Raw genomic sequence first — 23,016 nt, 5'->3', positions numbered from 1 at the left:
TTCCACTAGTAACTTTCCATCCACAGCCATTGTATCCATTGTAGTTTCACAGAGTTCCCCCTAGGGGGAATCTGGTTACTTATTAGTCTTTTCTCCAACAATCCTTTAACTTATTTTTATTACTTTGTTTCCAACAATCTTGGTTCAATTGTAGCTCATCTTAGTCCAGAGGGATCTTAAATAGTAATTTTTCCACTCTAAACTGCCCGCTTGACAGCTTTGACAGCTGTCAAACTCCGCAGCTCTTACACAGGCACAGAGACAGGACGCTCCCGGGCCCGGGAGGGGGGGTTGATTAAAACAAAAAGAAGGCTTCCCAGTCTCCACTCTCCAGCTCAAAATTTCTTTTAACTAAATCTTGGAAGTTAGTGTCCTTTTTAACTCACCCCTCCAAGGGTAGGCTCTCCAGCTTAGCACTTTGTCGTTGCTTAGATCGTCTGCAAGGGGGGGGTGCGGACTTCCTTTTAGCACACCCCCCCGGTCGTCTCCAATTCAGGGTAATGTTTTTAAGATCCAATTCCGTCTTACTTACGGGTTCTTTCTTTTCAGTCCAAATTTCAAGGAAGGAAGTCAGCGCTCTCTGGTCATGGCTCACGGCTTCACTCCACCGAGGTAGCGATCGACTCTCAGTGCCACGCCGCCCTCCGTATCCTCTCCGCAGCCTTTAAAAAGGCTCTTCGTGGATCGGGGGGGCGCTTAAGGCACCCGCCGAGTCTTCAGTCCGCAGGCTTCCGCGCCTGCGGTTTTTAAGGGTCCCCGCGTCGCCGGCGCGGCAAAGACCCGTCCTCGGTTGAGCCGATTCCCTCCGCAGCTCGGAGGGAATCCGCCATTTCCAAATCGCGCCAACCCGGAAGTCCTGTGGGTGCATTATCTGCTAATTTTTCTCACCAGGGAGAGTTGTATGTGAACTATTAGGAGGAACTTGCCAATTCCCAGCAAATAAAAAATGTGCCATTGGAGAAATTCCCAGGGTCTCCTGTGGCAGGAACGAAACCTGCTGCTGGGGTAAGTGATATCCATTGAGTTGTTTTCTTTTCGTAAAAGAGATAAATATGCAGTAAATAAATATATATAAAAAGGTAAAGGTAAAGGACCACTGATAGTTAAGTCCGGTCGCGAACAACTCTGGGGTTGGGTGTTCAGCTCGCTTTACTGGCTGAGGGAGCCCTCGTCTGTCTGCAGACAGTATTTCCAGGTCATGTGGCCAGCGTGACTAAGCTGATTCTGGCAAAAACAGAGCAGCGCACAGAAACACTGTTTACCTTCCTGCTGCAGCAGTACCTATTTATCTAGTTGCACTTTGACATGCTTTTGAACTGCTAGGTTGGCAGAAGCTGGGACCGAGCAAAGGGAGCTCACCCCATCGTGGGGATTCGAACCGCGACCCTCCGATCAGCAAGCCCAAGAAGCTCGGTGGTTTACACCACAGCACGACCCGCATCCCCATATATAAACAAGATCCCTCCCAAATCAAGCATTCTATGTAAAATTGATGATGTCAGTCAAATCAGGACTTCCCATGCCTGACAAACCAAATATGTAAAACTCCACCATGAGCTCTCCAGCTGACCTCGGGTAAACCAGGCTTTCACTCTCAGCCTCAATCTCCCCATCAATATCATAGGATATAATAATACTGACTTGCTGTAACCGAAGGCTTTGAATATTGATTTACTCATTGCATTTATATCCCACCTTTTTCTCCATGGAGCTCAAGGTGCCTTCTGTGGTTTTTCCTAATTTAATCCTCACAACAACCCTGCGAGGCCCAAGGCCACTCTGTGAGCCTCATGATGAGGCTGGATTTGAAGGCTGATCTCCCATTTCCTGGTCCAGGACCTCAGGCTCTCATACTTGGAAGTGCTCTTCCAATGCTCAAAACAAAACATCAGTCAAATGAATGTTTCTGTTTTGCACAAGAAGTCCTTTCAAATAATGACAATTTAATTCCCTCTCTTTTGCACAGCTCCATTGTGTAGAGCTCCGCTAGGATTTTGCCAGTCCCCGATCACGGAGAACTGTACCTTTGGAGAGGTTCCAAACGTCTCCTGTGGTCCTAATGAACGATGCTGTAATTGTAAGTGATACCCATCACTTGGTGGTCCCACTCGTGCAAATGTTTGCTCATTTTTAATCCTGATTTCCTCAACTACACTCTACATCTTCACTGGACAATGCAGGGCTTTGCTTGTGCTAAAGGAAATAATCACTGATCAGTTTCTGTATCAGAGTAGCTGAAAATAGGCTCAGGGCATATTAATTCTATTTTAGAATTAAAAAGTTGGATTCAGTTTTGATGCAGCCCTTCTAGGTTCTGCATCTTCTTTTAAGCATTAGAGCCTCAAGGTTTTCATCTGTGCACAGGGAATTTTGATGCCACGGATGTTCATATGGGTGCAAACTGTGCAAGCTGCACTACCCATGGGCAATAAAAACTGGCAGCTCTGATCTAAGTTTCTTATCTAAGTCTGATCTGAGAGCCAGTGTGGTGTAGTGGTTAAGAGTGGTAGCCTCTTAATCTGGGGAACCGGGTTCGCGTCTCCACTCCTCCACATGCAGCTGCTGGGTGACCTTGGGCTAGTCACACTTCTTTGAAGTCTCTCAGCCCCACTCACCTCACAGAGTGTTTGTTGTGGGGGAGGAAGGGAAAGGAGAATATTAGCCGCTTTGAGACTCTTTAAAAAGGGAGTGAAAGGCGGGATATCAAATCCAAACTCTTCTTCTTCTTCTTCTTCTAACTCTCCAAAATGTTAAGACAGCGCTGAGTAAGTGAGGATGACCCAGCAGTCTGCTGCTGCTGAAGGAACACAAATATGATTTGGCAACAAAGATTCCCACTTCATTCTGCACTCACCAGAACTCACCTGAAGTACAAAAATAATGTTGACCGGAGCATCAGTGAAATCAGGACTTCCCATGCCTGACAATCCAAGTCTGCGAGACTCCACCATGAGATCACCAGGTGGCCTATGGATAACCACACTTTCACTCTCAGCCTCGATCTCCCCATCAGCATTATGGGACATAATAATACTGATATTTTTTCATTGCATTTATATCCCAGGTTCTTCTCAATGGAGCTCAAAGTGGCTTCTATGTTTCTTCTTAATTTAATCCTCACAACAACCCTGCGAGGCAGATCAGGCTAAGAGTGAGTGACTGTCCCAAGGCCACCCAGGGAGTCTCATGATGAGGCTGGATTTGAAGGCTGGTCTCCCATTTCCCAGTGCAGGACCTCAGGCTCTCATACTTGGAAGTGCTCTTCCAATGCTCAAAACAAAATGCCCGTCAAATTAACGTTTCTGTATTGCACAAGGAGTTCTCTCAAATGATGAAAATTTACTTCCCTCTCTTTTGCACAGATCGACCCCCATTGTGTAGATTCTCGGGAGGTTTTTGCCAGGCCCCAAGGACTGCGAACTGTGCTTTTGGAGAGATTACAAACGCCTTCTGTGGGTCTAATGAACGCTGCTGCAGGAGTAAGTGATACCCATGAGTTGGTCCCACTCACATGTGAATGTTTGCTCATTTTTCATCCTGATTTCCAGATCTACACTCTGCATCTTCAATGGCGGAAGCAGAAGCAGGGCTTTGTTTGTGCTAAAGGAAATAGTGGTCAATCACTTTATAAATCAGGACATATCAACCCTATTTTAAGATGTCTAAATTTGGATTCCGTTTTCATGCAGCACTTCTAGGTTCTGCATCTTCTTTTAAGCATTAGAGCCTCATGGTTTTCCTCTGTGCACAGGGAATTTTGATCCCACAGATGTTCATATGGGTGCAAACCGTGCAGGCTGCACTTTCCATGGGCAGTAAAAACTGGCGGCTCTGATCTAACTTTCCAAAATGTTAAGACAACCCTCAGTAAATAAGGATGAGCCAGCAGTCTGCTGCTGCTGCAAGAACGCATATGTGATTTGGCAACAAAGAGTCCCACTTCATTCTGCACTCACCAGACCTCAGCTAAAGTACCAAAATACATCACAATTTCCAGTAGAACCGGAGCTAGAAACCTCATGGTCCCTAAGGACCCAAACCAGGAGAGGAATTCTTGAATGCCAACAATGGTGATAGTTACAGGTAGGTAGCTGTGTTGGTCTGCCGTAGTCGAAACAAAATAAAAAAAATTCCTTCCAGTAGCACCTTAGAGACCAACTAAGTTTGTTCTTGGTATGAGCTTTTGTGTGCATGCACACTTCTTCAGATACACACAACGGTGATAGTTCATTCTGCCTCTTAGAAATACTGGAGAAATGAATTGAAAAGCAACTGCAATCTGAGGCTGGAGATGAGAAATAATTTAATAGATCTATTCTAGCCTGTGATGGAGTCCTCAAAGTCAGCAGCTGCCAGCAGCCCATCTTGACATCCAGGATTGGCCAGGGGATGTCGGCATTGATCTTGCAAATTCCTCTGAGAGCTCTTCTGGGGCTGGGCCTGCATGTCCTCTTCCTTTCTGCTACAGATTCCTTAAATTTTCCACTGAGTCCTTCCAACACTACAATTCTATGATCCTCCCTCATCTCCTGAAGGTGAGCAATCCGAATCCAGGCTCATGAAAGTGCAATTGATTACAGGTTTCCTTCTTTCTTTTATTCAGGACAATAATCAATGTAAGAGGAAAAGTGGGGTTCTGCCAGACGGGAATCACCAAACGCTGCCCATCTGGTCTAACTCTTCCTGCTTACTGTGGCTTCAATGCACAATGCTGTGCCCTTGAGTGACATCTGTGAGCAGCCCACATACATAGGAATGAAAGCCTGATTGCTACGCTGATTCCTCTGGATCTTTGCTTGTGGAAGTGGGCCTGATCAATCCATTTGTGAAAGCAGACAATGAAACAAAGATCAGTTTGTTCTGATGATCCTCTAATTAAACACATATTAACCTGCAACTCTAAAATTGTATCCCCCCCATTTTTTAAAAAAGCATTTATGCCTATATATGACCCACCTCCAGTGGAAGCGCATCATATCTGCCCAAGATTCCTCTTGACTGAAGTTCTCATCCCCGAGTCCCAGGAGGAGATAACTGCAGCCAATGCTTTTCATGCACCCAGGCAGAGCTTGGGTTTCGCTGCCCAGTTGGTTATGTGAACACGGGTGGGATAGGCTGAACTCAACCCAGGAGCCACTGCCTTGTGGGTGCCCATAGGTCACTGAGAGTGGTATTTAATGCTGCTGAATGCACATCAGGTTTATTGATTTCTGTGGTTTATTGATTTCTTAGTGGGACTCGGAATTTTCTGAAGGGTTGTTTTCTGGGATTTTGAGAATGAAAGAAGGAACTCAGGGAGGTGCCAGGGGGAGGTGGGAATGAAGAGTCGGGAAGGGCTATTGCTGCCCAGTGATCAAGATCCCAGATTCAATCATTGAGCTGGGTCTTTCTTTTCAACTTTAATTTACATACATTAATTCACAACATAGCCAAGTATAATTGCAGACGCCGATTAAAATAAAATACAAGCAGAAAAGGATACCTAAAGTTCAACACATAGGAACACATATCCATGCCACTTTCAATTTGTTTGTTTAGACATTTCTCTCCCAACTTTCCTCAAGGAACTCAAGGCAATGTACATCGTTTTCTCCCGTGAGCCCATGTTTCCCAGGTCTTAGATGAATACCACGCTGGTGCCGTTGCCCTTAGTTCCTTAGTCACCACTACCTAAAAGGCCCTCTGCCTGCTTCCCTGTAACCTCGCCTCTCCCAATGAAGGAACCGCCAGAAGGTCCTTTGAGGTGGACCTCCGTTTCCGGGCTGAATGATGAGGGTAGATATGCTTCTTCAGGTATACTTCCACAATTGGATCATTGACTGGTTAGGAAGACTCCAGGGAGGAGAAAGAAATCAGCAGTGAAAAGGAGAAACAATGTTAGGAAACCAGGTTGGGGCAGGGGGCGCTGAAATGGACTGAGGAAAGAGTATCTTTTTGGGGGGGCGGGGATGTAGTGTCCGTGGCTACCTTGAGTGGGCTCAGCTCATCCTCATGCTGCTTATAATTTCCTCCCCCTCTCCCTTTGGCTTCAACCCATGCAGAATAAACCAGGGCTTGTGGAAATTGCAGTTCATGGATGATGGGAATTGTAGTCCAACAACAATCGAAGGGTCACAGATCCACTATGCCTAATGTCAAGTCAAGATTGCTTATCCATCAAGAGTTCTGATTCAACTGGGACATCCCGGAATTACAGAAGCTATCCCAGTTTCTGATTGGATGTCCCGGTTTTTCACCTGAGCTCCCTCGCCAGTCATCTGGCTCTTGTGAGAGCTCAGCACCCAAATTCAAATGTCTTGGGGGGGGGGAAGGCAGCTGAACTTTAGTCCATGGAAGAAGACGAGGAGGGGGAGCTGCTGGTGATGCAGGTCAGGCTGCACCCACTGGGCCCAGTTGCCATGCTTCCTCTGACCAATGCTGCCCCCACTGGAGGAGGAGGAGACAACAACAACAGCCCCAGCTCATTTGCCCGGGAGTATGGCACTCAGTCGTTTCTGGAACATACCCCTCCTCTGCTCCTCTGGTCAATATTCTTCCTAAATGCCAAATCCTCATTTTTTTAATTAATAATTGCATTTTTAGCAAGGATATTTGGCAAACGGTTGGTTCAGCTGTTCCTGGAATCCAGCTTTCTGTTCTGTTCAGTTGAAATCTGCTCAGAGTCGAGTGTGGATTTCATGCTCTTTATTCAGCTCATAGTAGTGAGGAATGAAAGTTCCCCCAAAATATCTGCTTTATATACATTCTTTAAACAATGGGCGGCCCATGAATGGCTAATTCCGGGATTCTCCTGTAGGTCAATCAGGTTGTGGATTCACTTCCACCTGGAGCTGGATTGGGTGGCCCCTGTGGACCAATCATACTGCTGCATTGTTTTAGGACCAATCAGACTGCTGCATTCTGAATCCTATTGTTCTAGGACCAATCAGACTGCTACCTTTTGGATCTTATTCAACTCAGTACATAACATCTGTGTTTTTAAACTATGACAAACCCAAGGCTTGCCCAGTTTACTGGAATTTCTGCCAGACAACCAAGCCTTAGCACAGGGGACATGGATGGATTGTTAGATAACAAAATCTCAGACCCTCCAACATTCTGCTAGTTAAACTTGGGATGTGTGTCTTTCAGTGCCATCCTCCCGGGTAAATGAGCTGGGGCTTCCCATCTTCAGCCCCCTGTTGTTGTGGTCTCCTCCTCCTCCTCCTCCAGTGGGGGCAGCATTGGGGGGAGGAAGCATGGCAACTGGGCCCAGTGGGGGCAGCCTGACCTGCATCACCAGCAACTCCCCCTCCTCCTATGCTTCCATGGACTAAAGCACAGCTGCCTCCCCCCCCCCCCAAGACATTTGTCTTTGGGTGCTGAGCTCTCACAAGAGCCAGCTGACTGGCGAGGGAGCTCAGCACAAAAACCGGGACATCCAATCAGAAACTGGGATAGCTTCTGTAATTCCGGGATGTCCCAGTTGAATCAGAACTCTTGATGGTTAAACAATCTTGACTTGACATTAGGCATAGTGGATCTGTGACCCTTTGATTGTTGTTGGATTACAATTCCCATCATCCATGAACTGCAATTTCTACAAGCCCTGGTTTATTCTGTGTGGGTTGAAGCCAAAGGGAGAGGGGGAGGAAATTATAAGCGCATGAGGATGAGCTGAGCCCACTCAAGGTAGCCACCAACACTACCTCCCCGCCCCCCCAAAGCTACGCTTTCCTCAGTCCATTTCAGCGCCCGCTGCCCCAACCTGGTTTCCTAACACAAACAGCGGTTCCTTCATTGGGAGAGGCGAGGTTACAGGGAAGCAGGCAGAGGGCCTTTTAGGTAGTGGTGACTAAGGAACTAAGGGCAACAGCACCAGCGTGGTATTAGTCTAATACCTGAGAGACATGGGTTCATGGGAGAAAAGGATGTACATCGCCTTGAGTTCCTTGGTGAAAGTTGGGAGAGAAATGTCTAAACAAACAAATTGAAAGTGGCATGGATATGTGTTCCTATGTGTTGAACTTTAGATATCCTTTTCTGCTTGTATTTTATTTTATACTTGGCTATGTTATGAATTAATGTATGTAAATTAAAGTTGAAAAGAGAGACCCAGATCAATGATTGAGTCAGGGATCTTGATCACTGGGCAGCAATAGCCCTTCCCGACTCTTCAGTCCCACCTCCTCCCTGGCACCTCCCTGAGTTCCTTCTTTCATTCTCAAAATTCCAGAAAACACCCTTCAGAAAATTCCGAGTCCTACTCAGAGTACACCCATAGAAATCAATAAACCAGGTGTGCATTCAGCAGCATTAAATACCACTCTCAGTGACCTATGGGCACCCACAAGGCAGTGGCTCCTGAATAATCAGCTCCAGTTAAGTCATGGCTCCAGTCTGGGTTGAGTTCAGCCTATCCCACCCGTGTTCACATAACCAACTTGGCAACGAAACCCAAGATCTGCCTGGGTGCATGGAAAGCATTGGCTGCAGTTATCTCCACTTGGGACTCGGGGATGAGAACTTCAGTCAAGAGGAATCTTGGGCAGATATGATGCGCTTCCTCTGGAGGAGGGTCGTATTTAGTCATAGATGCTTTTTTAAAAAATGAAAAAAATACAATTTTGAATTTGCAGGTTAATATGTGTTTAATTAGATGATCATCTGAACAGACTGATCTTTGTTTCATTGATTGCTTCACAAATGGATTGATCAGGCCCACTTCCACAAGCAAAGATCCAGAAGAATCAGCGTAGCCATCAGGCGTTCACACTTATGGATGTGGGCTGCTCACTGATGTCACTCGAGGGCACAGCATTGTGCATTGAAGCCACAGTAAGCAGGAAGAGTTAGACCAGGCGGGCAGGCAGCATTTGGTGAGTTCCTCCTGGCAGAATCCCCCATTTCCTCTTACATTGAATATTGACCTGCATAAAAGAAAGAAGGAAATCTGTAATTGATGGCACTTTCAGGAGCCTGGAGTCAGAGTGCTCACCTTCAGGAGATGAGGGAGGATCATAGAATTGTAGTGTTGGAAAGACTCAATGGAACATGTAAGGAATCTGTAGCAGAAAGGAAGAGGACATGCAGGCCCAGCCCCAGAAGAGCTCTCAGAGGAACATCAGTGCTGACATCCCCTGACCCATCCTGGATGTCAGGATGGGCCACTGGCAGCCGCTGACTTTGAGGACTCCACCACACGAAAACACAGGGAGACCTGAGGATCCCACACTCCAATGCTGTAGGAGGTGATGACAAAGGCCGGAACCTCAAATTGACACCGCATCTTGCAGGAAAGGTGGTGCTAACTATTATTTTATCTTTTATTCTGATATTTATATTGCACCTTTCTTCCAAGGAACTCAATGGCACATATAATTCTCTCATCTCCATTTTATCTTCACAACCACCCTGTTAAGTAGATTAGGTTGAGAAGCAGTGACTGGCCCAAGGTGAGCTTCTTGGCCAAGTGGGGACTTGAATCCTGATCTGCCAGGTCCTCCTCCAGCACTCTAAGCACTCTAACTCCTACACCACATTGTTTTTCTATTCGGCTGCTGCTACTACAACATAACCCCCCAATTCAGCTTGTTCCTTGATGGAGCAGCTTTAGAGCTGTATTCCTCAAAGGGCAGCCTGCACCTTGTCTCCTCTTGCCCCAATTTTTCCTAGACGTACTATAGCACAGAACCCGACAGACACCTTGTCCTAGACAGAAATATGGTCAGTGATTTAGATGGACAGGCATGGAGAGGAAAGTCTTAATTTGACTGAAGCTCTGGTCCATCACATGATTTTTTGACAGAATGGGTGTATTTAGAGGGACCTTAAGAGGGTCCTTATTTATCTACTGTATTTTGATCTCTTTTGCAAAAAATAAACAACAAAAACAAAGTAACAGTTCACCGGGAGTTACAGGTAGCAATTTGTAAAAAAGAAGAGAAAACAGCCCCTGCTCTTAAATTTATAATCAGAAAAGGCATGCAACAAAAATCGCTTTTCAATTTTTTGTCCTTATAGTTCTGTGATTTTATCTTTTGTGTTTATCTCGTGAACCACCCAGGGATCTTTTGATGAAGGGTGGTATATAAATCAAATAAATAACATAATTAAAAAATAGTTTAATATGAATAGTTCTATATGAAATGATTAGAGATATCTGTTCCCAAGTCTCCTTTGGGAAGAAGAGCAGGATAAAAATTGAAGTAATAAATAAACCTTCCTAAATAAAAATTAGTTTGTGTGGTTTTTTAGAAAAGAGAAGAAGATTTGGAGAAGAAAATAATCCTACTAAAATGTGATTTCTTAGCAGAAAGTTCAGTGAGTGAACAGCTGGATGGAGAGCCAAAAATGACCTGGAGATCAACTAGTCCAACCCTTGTTCAATGCAGGATCCTCAATAACAAGATCCCTCACAGATTGTCCCTCAAAACCTGCTTCTCTGTCATTTCCACCCCTTTGGTTCTAGTCCTGCCCTCTGGAACAACTTCCACATGGCAGCCGTACAAATATTTAGAGGCTGCAATCATGTCTCTCCCACAAATTAACCTTCTCTGCTGAGCTCCTCCAATGTTCTTCAAAACAAACAGCTTTCAAATCTTGTACCCTTCCGGTCACATGACTTAGGAGACACTCAAATCAGTCATTTTTCTTTTTAAAACTTGAGTTCAGAACTGGCCACAGGCTACAATAGATCTATTAAATTATTTCTCATCCGCAGCCTCAGATTGCAGTGGCTTTTCAATTCATTTATCCAGTATTTCTAAAAGGCAGAATTAACTACAGTGGTACCTTGGGTTACATACGCTTCAGGTTACATACGCTTCAGGTTACAGACTCCGCTAACCCAGAAATAGTACCTCAGGTTAATAACTTTGCTTCAGGATGAGAACAGAAATAGTGGTAGCAGCGGGAGGCCCCATTAGCTAAAGTGGTGCTTCAGGTTAAGAACAGTTTCAGGTTAAGGACGGACCTCTGGAACTAATTAAGTTCTTAACCCAGGGTACCACTGTATCACCATTGTGTGTATCTGAAGAAGTGTGCATGCACACAAAAGCTCATACCATTAACAAACTTAGTTGGTTTCTAAGGTGCTACTGGAAGGATTTTTTTAATTTTCTTTCGACTATGGCAGACCAACATGGCTACCTACTTGTAACTATAACCATTGTTGGCATTCAAGAAATTCCTCCCCTGGTTCAGGTCCTTAGGAACCATGAGGTTTCTAGCTCCGGGTCTACTGGATATTGTGATGTATTTTGGTACTTCAGGTGAGGTCTGGTGAGTGCAGAATGAAGTGGGACTCTTTGTTGCCAAATCACATATGCGTTCTTTCAGCAGCAGCAGACGGCCGGTTGGAAAGTTATATAAGAAGATGCGGAACCTAGAAGTGCTGCATCAGCACTGAATCCAAAAATCTAAATCTAAAAATAGGGTTAATATGTCCTGATTTATAAAGTGATTGATCACTATTCCCTTTAGCACAGGAAAACCCCTGCTTCTGCTTCCTCCAGTGAAGATGCAGAGTGTAGATCAGGAAATCAGGATTAAAAATGAGCAAACATTCACACGTGGGTGGGACCAACTCATGGGTATCACTTACTCTGACAGCAGTGTGCATTAGGACCACAATAGACGTTTCTAATCTCTCCGGAGGGACAGTTCTCAGTCCTTGGGGCCTGGCAAAATCCTCCCAAGAGTCTACACAATGGAGGTTCATCTGTGCAAAAGAGAGGGAATTAAATTAAAGCCTTCTGTAGCAGCAAATCAGTATTATTATGTCCCATAATGCTGATGGGGAGATTGAGGCTGAGAGTGAAAGTGTGGTTATCCATAGGCCAGCTGGTGAGCTCATGGTGGAGTCTCACAGACTTGGATTGTCAGGCATGGGAAGTCCTGATTTGACTGATGCTCCGGTCAACATTATTTTTGTACTTCAGGTGAGTTCTGGTGAGTGCAGAATGAAGTGGGAATCTTTGTTGCCAAATCATGCTGGCTCATCCTCACTTACTCAGCGCTGTCTTAAGATTTTGGAGAGTTAGAAGAAGAAGAAGAAGAGTTTGGATTTGATATCCCGCCTTTCACTCCCTTTTTAAAGAGTCTCAAAGCGGCTAAAATTCTCCTTTCCCGTCCTCCCCCATAACAAACACTCTGTGAGGTGGGGCTGAGAGACTTCAAAGAAGTGTGACTGGCCCAAGGTCACCCAGCAGCTGCATGTGGAGGAGCGGAGACGCGAACCCGGTTCCCCAGATTACGAGACTACCGCAGTTAACCACTTTACCACACTGGCTCTCAGATCAGACTTAGATCAGACACTTAGATCAGAGCCGCCATTTTTTACTGCCCATGGGTAGTGCAGCTTGCACAGTTTGCACCCATATGAACATCTGTGGTACCACAATTCCCTGTGCACAGATGGAAACCTTGAGGCTCTAATGCTTAAAAGAAGATGCAGAACCTAGAAGTGCTGCATCAAAACTGAATCCAACTTTTTACTTCTAAAAATAGAATTAATATACATTGAGCGTATTATCAGCTACTCTGATCCAGAAACTGATCAATGATTATTTCCTTTAGCACAAGCAAAGCCCTGCATTGTCCAGTGAAGATGTAGAGTGTAGATCAGGAAAACAGGATTAAAAATGAGCAAACCTTTGCACAAGTGGAACCACCAACTCATGGATATCACTTACTTATACAGCAGCGTGCATTAGGACCACAGGAGACGTTTGCAATCTCTCCAAAGGTACAGTTCTCCGTGATCGGGGACTGGCAAAATCCTCCCAAGTATGTACAAAATGGAATTTCATCTGTGCAAAAGAGAGGGAATTAAATTGTCATTATTTGAAAGGACTTCTTGTGCAAAACAGAAACATTCGTTGGACGGATGTTTTGTTTTGAGCATTGGAAGAGGACTTCCAAGTATGAGAGCCTGAGGTCCTGGACTAGGAAATGGGAGACCAGCCTTCAAATCCAGCCTCATCATGAGGCTCACAGTGTCTCCTTGGGCCTCTCAGGGTTGTTGTGAGGATTAAATTAGGAAGAACCACAGAAGGCACCTTGAGCTGCATGGAGGAAAAGGTGGGACATAAATGCAATGAATGAATGAATGAATGAATGAATGAATGAATGAATGAATGAAAAAATAAATATTCAGAGCCTTCTGTAACAGCAAGTCAGTATTATTATGTCCCATAATTATGTATTGATGGGGAGATCGAGGCTGAGACTGAAAGCGTGGTTTGCCCAAGCCAGCTGGGGAGCTCATGATGGAATCTCACTGGTCTACATTGTCAGGCATGGGAAGTCCTGATTTGACGTCAAAGTGCAAGTAGATAAATAGGTACCGCTCTGGCGGAAAGGTAAACGGCGTTTCCGTGCACTGCTCAGATTTCACCAGAATCGGCTTAGACTTCCTGGCCACATGACCTGGAAAAACTGTCTGTGGACAAATGAGGGCTCCCTCGGCCAGTAAAGCGAGCTGAGCGCCGCAGCCCCCGAGTCATTCACGACTGGACTTAACTGTCAGGGGCCCTTTACCTTTATTTTTATATAAATATTTATTTACTGCATTTTAATGTATTTTGCAAAAAAACACACACACCACAACTCAGTGGATATCACTTACCCCTGCAGCAGGTTCCGTTGTTGCCACAGGAGACCCCTGTAATTTCTCCATAGGTGCAGTTTGTAGTTTCTAGGATTTGGCAAGTTCCTCCTGCTAGTTCACATCCAAGTTGCCCTGTGTAAAAGAGAAAGGAAATAAATTTGTTTAAAGGGGGCAAAAGGGTTACAATACTTTGTTTCCAAACTAGAACCCTGCGTATTTAATGGGATGACCAACTTTTACAGGCTTCTGCTGCCTCTCAACCTGCTAACTACTGTTTAATTGGCCAACATTAGCAAGGGTCAGATTGGTCCTCCTTCTCTGCAAACACTCCAGCTGATTTCTGAACCTTGTAAGGGGGCTGACACTCAGCTGCACCCAGCCAGTTGGGTGGCACATAAATCATAACATTATGATGATGATTACAGCTCCTGGGATCTTTTCAGCACAGCCGCCAAGCCTAAATTTTACAGATTGCTAATGGAAGGGGAGAAAAATGGGCAGATAATACACCCACAGACCCACATAATTGGCGACTGAATCAGACTTCATTCCATTCTACTGAAGTTTCCCCTTTGCTTTTAACATCTGCTAATCAGAAATACAGCTGTTCTGAGCTTCAGAAATACCTTGACATTTGTGCCCTCTCTGAGAATGGTATTTTCTGCAATCTCCCCAGTAGTGTTGGCAATGTGTCTTGCTCAGCTCACACCCAACTGTGATGGCTATGGTCTTTCCCGGCTCCCAGCCAGGTGAGGAGGGGGGTAAGGCTCACCCATTTGCCCAGTGGGCACCATCTCTTCATTGGCTAGGCTCATGGGATCCTGAGGTGGCAGCTGTGGGCATTCTTTAACAAAGAAACTTGCTGGGTTAGGTCTACAATGGAATCCTACATCAGATGTTTACTCTTCATAGATCCAGGACCTCTGGAATTAGGAAGGACTTGGGGATCATGGACACTAACTTTCCAAACTTTTCCAAGCAATATAAATGACCACCATGGAATTTCCTGGTCGCTAAGGCTGCATCCTGAACATTGCTGCTGTTGCAAAATTCATGTATTCAAATTCAATTTCATTATTAATAGGTTTTTAAATACTTTCCTCCCCACCCCTTTTTAAGCAGCTGGATAGGATAGGAAGCTGCCAAGTCAGACTGTTGTTCCATCAAGCTCATAGCTGTCTACACTGACAGGCAAAAGGTCTTAAGTGTTGCCGACCAGGGAAATACCTGGGACTCAACCTGAGACCTTCTGCATTTGCAGCAGATACTCCCTCCCTGTGCCCTCTTACCTGCAACAACGTAGAAGAAGATGAAGACCAGAGCAAAGCTCAGGTAAAGGAACCTCATGGCTGCAGTTTCTTCTGAGATCTCTGCGAAAGGGAAGGCACTCTAAGGCACAAGGAGGAGTTTGGATGGAACAAGGAGGTTCTCTTTATTTATAGTGTTGTTGTTCCAAAAAGATGCTGAAACACACATTTGAGCAATTGAGTGGGAAATGCTGCAAACAGGTATTTCTTGCAGCTGTCAGCATCTGAACCCTCCAGGCCATTTTTTCTTAACTCATCCTAGGCAATTTATTCATCTTGCAGACGATCCCAAGATTTATCTGCAGAACAATCTTTCTCATCCTGTTCTCCTTCCGTATCAATTAACAGATTTCCCGTCATCTCACAAAAGCTGCTCCCAACTTCATGGCGCCTGGATAGAAAGGAAATGACATTTCGGGTAACAGCTTGGCCATAGTGCAGGTTGATGCAACCTCTTTTGGTTGGACTATTCAGTTCGACTGCAGTTGCCATACCTTCCAAGAAAGAAACGTTTCAGTGTGCTTTTCTCCTGGTCTGCACATTTTTAGATGCATTTTGCTTAACATGCTTGATATTGTGATGCATATAGTTTTATGTCCATTGTGCCCATTATATGCTTCCTCTCCCAATACCCACATAAAATAATTACTTTATCCCATCATTCATAAGTTATAAACACAAACAAGAACAACACCCAGAAGGTGAGAGGAGAAACCTGTTGGTAGAAACATTGTTTAAATTCTTTACATCAGCTGTACTCTGCTTTTCAGTCAAAAGGCCCCAGAGTAGCTTACATACAATTTAAAAAAACAAATCAAAACATGGAACACAAGCAGAAAAGGACAGGAAAGGAAGACAAAGACAAAAACCAGATCTCCTTACCAATTTCTAGACAATAAGCATTTTGCTTTTCATGCTTGTTTTTGTGTTGCATGTAGTTTTATGTACATTTTATGACCCCATTCTCCCCTAAGCAACCACATAAATTAATGACTTGATCCCATCATTCCAAAAAGATAAACAAGAAGAACAACAAATCTATAAAAAGAGCCCAGCACTCCAAAAATGTGTGGAGAAACCTGTTAGTAGAAACATTTTTAAAATTGTTTTGATCAGTTTTACTCTGCTTTTTAAGCCAAAAGGCTTCCAGAGGGGCTTATGTACAATTTAAAAACCAAAAAACCAAACACGGCACACAAGCGGAAAAGGACAGGAAGGGAAGAGGAAAACAAAAACAGAACTCCTTGCCAATTTCTAGACAATCATGGTCAGCCGGCGCAGTTCAGGGCCAGGAGGTACCTGATTCAGCTTGGCCTCCAGCAAAAGCAGATGCCTTGAGCCCTGCTTCCTATCTCTCCCCAAGAGGCAGTCTGGTGGAGCGGTCCATTAGGAGCTCCATCTTTCCTGCACTGCTTGCATCAAAGGATCATCTAGGATGGTTGCTGCAGAACAGCATGGCTCTTTTCTTCTGATGGGTGTGTGGAGCAGTGGGTTTTAGGGACTGGAAGATGTAGCAGGATTTCTCTCTTGCACTGGCTGTCTAGGGTTGTTGCAAATGGAGAGGCTGCAATACTCACCTAGAGGACAGATTTAAGCACCTGGAGCAGTTTAATGACAAACCTGGATCTGGCTCAAGATCAGGGAGACCCACAAACCAATGACCAGGAGGGAGTAAGTTTCAAGGTTGACCCTTTCAAGCTGCCATGCTCTGTCAGTCCTGAAATGTGAAGATGCTTGAGGTTGGTTTCTGAGCTCCAAAGCAGGCTCTCTCTTCCCATCAGATACACTCACCTTTCCCCTGCCACCTTTCACTTGCAGTAGATCACAAGGTGAGCAACAGATTCTGCCCCCTTTGCCATTTAACATCTATATCAGTGGTTCTCAAAGGATTTGGTGTGCCACACTGGTGTGTCAGGAAAGGATGGCATGTGTGGCTGGCAGATTCAAGGACAATCAAAGAAATATTTAGACATTTCAGTGTAGTATAGTATCAAAAAATTCTCCTTTGCAGGTTCTTAAGCAGCTTCTTTGTTTCATATTTTTGGGGTGTTCCATGATCCTATTATAAAGTAGTTGTGTTTTGTGTTAACTTTTATTCTGTTCAGCCTGGAATAGAGAAGACTGAGAGGAGATGTGATAGCCATCTTCAAATATCTCAAGGGCTGTCACATGGAAGAGGGAAGAAGCTTGTTTTCTCCTGCCTTGGAGGGCAGGACTCAAACCAATTGATTCAAGTTCAAGGAGATTATGGATAAACATGTGGAAAAACCATCTGACAGGGCCAGGGCTGTCTTTACCTAGGGGTGCAAGGGGTGCAGGGCTGAAGCCGCCTAAGCTCTTAACTATCTACCTGTTACAAAATAAGAAATAATTTTGATCACGCTAGAAAAGCAAAATACATATATACCTAGGTATTATCAATTGCATACATACTGTTTCACTGAAGAACTTTTGACTTTGTGCTCAAAGACGCGTCGTGCCAGCAGCAGCACTTGTCATTCACAACGGCGTGTTTTAATTTCATCACTTCCAGTTGAAATTCGTTTAGAGAAATTGTTTAAAAAATAATGTTTATTGATGGACCTCCGGGGTGGCGCCTCCGGCAATGGCGGACTCCCTCTGAACTGGAGGGATTAGCTCCGCATGAAACGGGTCTTTTCCGCTGCGGCGTAGCGGGGACCCTCTCAGAAATCACAGGCAGATGAAGCCTGTGACCATGGGACTCGGCGGGCACCTTTAGTGCCCCCCCCAACCCACAAAGGAACCCATAAACGGGCTCCGAAGTGAAGAGGGGGAAGTGGCGCTGTGCTGTGAGTTAACTGCTTTTTCTGTGGAGCGAAGCCGCATAGTTGTTGCCGGAGAGCGCTGCCTTTTTCCTGGGACAATTTCGCATCTCAAATAACCAACTGTGAGTACTGGAACACTAAACATTCGGATTTTTAACAAGAATTGGTGAAATAAAAGGAACTTGGACTTTAAAATTTACCCTAATTTGGTACTGAAATGGAAAGGAGTAAACAGGAAGTCATCCTTCCGTTTTTTGTAGTTAGAACAAAGCAAAGACAACGCAAACTAGAGCGTTAAAATTACTTCTAAAGGGATCGACTTTCATCATTTAAAACTGCGGAACCCCCCTTCGGAAGCAGGAGAAGAAGGGGGGCTCTTTCTTGAGCTGTTTAAACCTGCAGAAATAAAGCTAAAGTAAAGTAATCTTCCACCGTCCTGACCCTGGAGCGGGGTGTCAGATTCGATGTTTCAAGCTCATTGACCAGAAAATGCTTTGACAGATAGTCAAAAGGAGAGAAACATTGTGATTCCATTGTTTCCTTTTGTCTTTTAAAAGAACAAATAAGGATAAAATAGTCTAAAAAAGAAACTTTGTTGCTATTGCTTTTAAGGAAAAGAACTATCAGAGGGGATTTGTGAAATTGTAACTAAACTCTGGGAACTTGCGGCTGCCACTGATAACAACTGTGGGAAAGGATTTTGTGACCTTGCAGGACAATGCCTTCAGAAGCACTGTTGGGTGCTTTCTGTAAAATAAGTGCCCTACTGGATCAGTTAAGTCAGAAGATGGTTTTTATGACTAATGCTGCCAGAACCTTTGATCAGGTAGTGGAAAATTATATGGAGCCCACTCAGGAACCAAAACAGGAGCGTGCCATGACAGAACAACAGAAAGAAGAGGACCTTGCTGTACCTTGGGCACTAGAGATGGAGGGACCTCTGGCCCAGCAGGAAAATGAGCTTTTGGATTTGACAAATGAACTTGGAAAAAACCAGATTTGGAAAGGCAAAATTTGGATTGATTTGGAAATGGGGGGTTGGAATGACCCCCCTATGCAGGGATGTTTGGACTTTCCGAGTCTGGCAATGGGCCGTCAGAGAGTTGGAGCTGCTGAGACTTTTAACTTTGGAGGGAATTTGAATCATGTTTTAAAATACCATATGGAGTCTAGTCTGGACAATGAGAAAGGGGCTGATTTGTTGAAAAGGGCCAAAAACACTACTAAGCTGGAGTTCCCACGAGTGAAAGGAAATTATGAAGAAGAGCTGCGGAAGGGACATGGAAGAGATTTGAAGGCCTCGGATATAAGATTACCAGGTTAATGTGCCAGACTAATGGATTAAAAAGGACTGACAATCCTGGGACCGGGGGGAGGGGATGCTGGAAGAAGATTGGATTGTCTCTTTTTTTATTATTATTATTAGAAGTGTTTTATGAACGTTGGAAAAATGTTGAAATGAAATTATTTGGCTCTTGTAAAAAATGTTTAAAGAATTAGGTAAAAAGGTAAAGGTTATGAGAAGCTGGTAAAAATAAGATTTAAACTTTAAGTTTTAAGGTTTTTATATAAGATAAGATGAAAATAGAGCAAGGTAATGTAATGACAGAATATTATGAATTATGGAAAAGGATTTGCTGGGATAATTATTAATCGAGATACAAGAGATGGGAGGGGGAGGAGGTCATGGAAAGAAGGTAATGAAAGTGGAGAATTTGAAAAGGATGGTCTTATTTTTCTTTTTCTTTCTCTTTTTTTTTCTTTTTTTCTGATGTAATTTTGTTTTCTTTTTTCCTTGTAATTTTTTTAAAAAAACTTTTTCTTTTTTCCCAATAAATATTTTTTTTAAAAAAAAATGTTTATTGTCGTTAATTGTCGGCATTTTTGTTGACTAACTACTTCGGACTGGCGTTTTCCAGCACGCGATTTTAATTTTCCATTTCCGCAAAATTGTGCCTAGAGCACATGCTATGAATTCCACAAGCTGCATTCCCCCCCCCCATTTAACAATGAATGTTAAGCGAGAAACATATTTTATGACAAATGCTAAGCGAGAAACGCTGGGCAAGTCCGTGGGGCAGGAGGTTGCAGGCAGGCAAAGGGCAGCGGCGGGGCGTGGTTGGCCTCGTTCAATGGTGCAGAGGTTTATTTGGGGGCTAAACTAAATTTGGGCGTGCTGGGTGGATCTTTGCACCCTGGTGGGGCATATGCTAAAGATGGCCCTGGTAAGAGCTGTTTAACTGTGGACTTTTCTTCCTTGGAGGTTTTGAATCACAGTTTGGATGGCCATCTGTCATGGCTGCTTTAGCTGAGATTCCTGCATTGCAGGGGTTGGAGAAGATGAACCATGAAGTCCCTTCCAACTCTGCAATTCTATCATTCTATGATACTAAAACGACTTGTTCTCCCTGAATAATTACAGATAGGTAGCCGTGTTGGTCTGCCATAGTCAAAATAAAAAAAATCCTTCCAGTAGCACCTTAAAGACCAACTAAGTTAGTTCTAGGTATGAGCTTTCGTGTGCATGCACACTTCTTCAGATACACTGAAACAGAAGTTGCCAGATCCATCTATATAGTGAGAAGGTGGGGAGGGGTATTACTCAGAAGGGTGGTGGGAATGGGAGATTGGCAGATAGCTGAGATGAGCCTGTTGACGACTCTTAACGACTGCAATAGGTCTTACAGGAAAAGGCAAGGGGTGAGAAGGTGAAAAATGGCTTAGTCATGTATAATGAGATAAGAATCCAATGTCTTTGTTCAGACCAGGTCTCTCCATGGTTTTAAGTTTGGTAATGAGTTGCAATTCAGCAGCTTCTCTTTCCAGTCTATTTCTAGTTACAGATAGGTAGCCGTGTTGGTCTGCCATAGTCAAAATAAAAAAAATTCCTTACAGTAGCACCTTAAAGACCAACTAAGTTAGTTCTTGGTATAAGCTTTCGTGTGCATGCACACTTCTTCAGATACACAGACCAACTAACTTAGTTGGTCTTTAAGGTGCTACTGTAAGGAATTTTTTTTTATTCAGTCTATTTCTGAAATTCCTTTGTAGTAAAACAGCTACTTTGAGATCTTGTATAGAATGTCCTGGGAGATTGAAGTGTTCTCCTACTGGTTTCTCTGTTTTGTGATTCTTGATGTCAGATTTATGTCCGTTTATTCTTTGGCATAAGGTTTGGCCTGTTTGTCCAATATAGAGAGCTGAAGGACACTGTTGCCATTTGATGGCATACACAATGTTAGACGATGAGAAATTAAATAGTCCCGAGATGGTATGTGTGATGTTGTTGGGGCCAGTAATGGTGTTGTCCGGGTGTATGTGGCAGCAAAGTTGGCATCTGGGTTTATTGCAGGCTCTGGTGCCAGTGTCCGTGTTAAGTCTGGTTGTAGTATTATTGTGGGTTGGGTGGCTGTCTGTAGGCAATGAAAGGCCTTCCTCCCAGAGCTTGAGAAAGAGAACTGTCATTGTCCAGGAGAGGTTGTAGATCTCTGATGATGCGTTGTACTGTTTTAACTTGGGAGCTGTATGTGATGACTAGAGGTGTTCTGTTATTTTCTTTTTGGGGTCTGTCTTACAGCAAGTTCTCTCTGGGTATCAGTCTGGCTCTGTTGATCTGTTGTCTAACTTCATCTGCTGGGTATTTTAGTTCTAAAAAGGTTTGCTGTAGATCTCTTAGGTGAGAGTCTCTGTCTGTAGAATTGGAACAGATGCGGCTGTAACGTAGTGCCTGGCTATATACAATGGACTGTTTGGTATGTTTGGTATGGTAGCTAGAGGCATGTAGATATGTTTGTCGGTCAGTTGGTTTACGGTATAAGGTGGTGTCTATGCGCCCATCCTGTATTTTTATAGTAGTGTCCAAAAAATGTATTTCTTGCATAGATTGATTCATTGTAAGGTTGATTGTGGGGTGAAAATCATTAAATTTCTGGTGAAAGGTGTCCAGGGTCTGTTGATCATGTGTCCAGATGATAAAAATACCGTCAATGTATCGCAGGTACAAGAGAGGTTTGAGTGGGTAGGAGTTTAGGAAATGTTGTTCTAAATCTGCCATGAAGATGTTGGCATACTGTGGGGCCATGCGGGTGCCCATTGCTGTGCCGCTGATCTGAAGGAACAGGTCATCACCGAATTTGAAGTTGTTGTGGGTAAGGACAAATTGGCAGTTTGGTGGCAAGGTCCGCTGTGGTTTTATCTGAAATGGTGTTCCTTATAGCTTGTAAACCATCGTTGTGTGGGATGTTGGTATACAGAGATTCCACATCCATAGTAGCTAGTATAGTATTGTTGGGAAGATTATTTAAAGATTGTATTTTCCTCAGAAAATCTGTGGTGTCACGTACATAGCTGGGAGCACTGATGGCATATGGTTTCAGAACAGAGTCCATATAACCGGAGACACCCTGAATAATGTGATCTGCTATTAAATACATGTGGAAATAGTAGTGCTGATTTTCAGCTGAGGGACCTGCTCCTCTTGCTGAGGATCAGGGGAAGCAGTGCCATTTTTCTGGAAAGGAACAGATGAGGTTCCTTCCTCCACCAGGAATTGCTCTTGCTGGATACAGCCGACGACGTGCCTCTCTGCACAGGGACTTGTTCCTGCTGGGAAGGTGCAGCCTTCCTTTTCCAGGAACTTTTTCTTGATGTTAAGCAGGAGGAGATGCCATTGCAATCTGTTTTAGCACCTGCTGTTCTTGTACTGAAAGAGTCACAATGCCTGGAAGTATATCAAGTATATATGCTTCTAATGTTAATTAAACTGTTGCAGTCGACATTATTCAAACCCCATTGCAAATCAGGTTTACTCTCAAGATTTAAGGACTTCCAGCTGTTTGCAATGTGCAAATCAAGCAAAATCAGCTGAAATAGCTCAACACAACAGATGCTTCAAATGGTTCCCCCCCCCATTCAACTGAAAATGCCTGAGTTGCCTTTTGTTTCCCTCTTCCCTCCCTGTTCTTTCCTCCTTGTGTGCCATTTTTTTTTAAAAAAAGAGATTGCACATACGCCACTTGGGAAGCCTTTCCCCCCTGAAAAACAGGGTATAAATGAAAAAAAAACCACAATTTAATTATAAAGAAGGTTTCTATTAACAGGTGTCTTGTCGCATCTTCTGATTTTGTTGACTAACTAAGAAAATACATTGGTGGGGGGCCACCAGGTGGCGCGTTGGAAGATGGCCGACAATAACATCTCTCTGACCCATACGAGGTACTATGGGAAGTATGCAGCCTTCCTAAGCCCCCCCAGGATGTGGAGAACTGTCCTGCCAGCGGTGTTCACAATGCATCCCGATACGAGTGATGGGGTGCCGAACACTTGGCACAGG

General features: G+C 44.1%; 1 protein-coding gene across 1 annotated transcript in view; it reads right to left on the bottom strand.

Annotated features, from left to right (window-relative positions):
- Positions 1 to 8,857: 8,857 nt before the first annotated feature.
- Positions 8,858 to 23,016, bottom strand: part of LOC308584098 (uncharacterized protein) — a 93,122-nt gene continuing 78,963 nt past the window's right edge. The window contains exons 8-9 of the mRNA XM_081188812.1: positions 11,585 to 11,701; positions 8,858 to 8,909 (exon numbers count right to left, since the gene is read on the bottom strand). Of these exons, the coding sequence (XP_081044938.1) occupies positions 8,893 to 8,909; positions 11,585 to 11,701 (134 nt within the window). The 3' untranslated portion in view covers positions 8,858 to 8,892. The remainder of the gene's footprint in view (positions 8,910 to 11,584; positions 11,702 to 23,016) is intronic.

The sequence above is a fragment of the Podarcis bocagei genome (genome assembly GCF_964188305.1).
Source record: "Podarcis bocagei genome assembly, chromosome: 3".
In the NCBI taxonomy this organism is placed as follows: domain Eukaryota; kingdom Metazoa; phylum Chordata; class Lepidosauria; order Squamata; family Lacertidae; genus Podarcis; species Podarcis bocagei.
The sequence above is the reverse complement of the archived record's forward strand: the minus strand, read 5'-3'. Positions and strand labels throughout refer to the sequence as shown.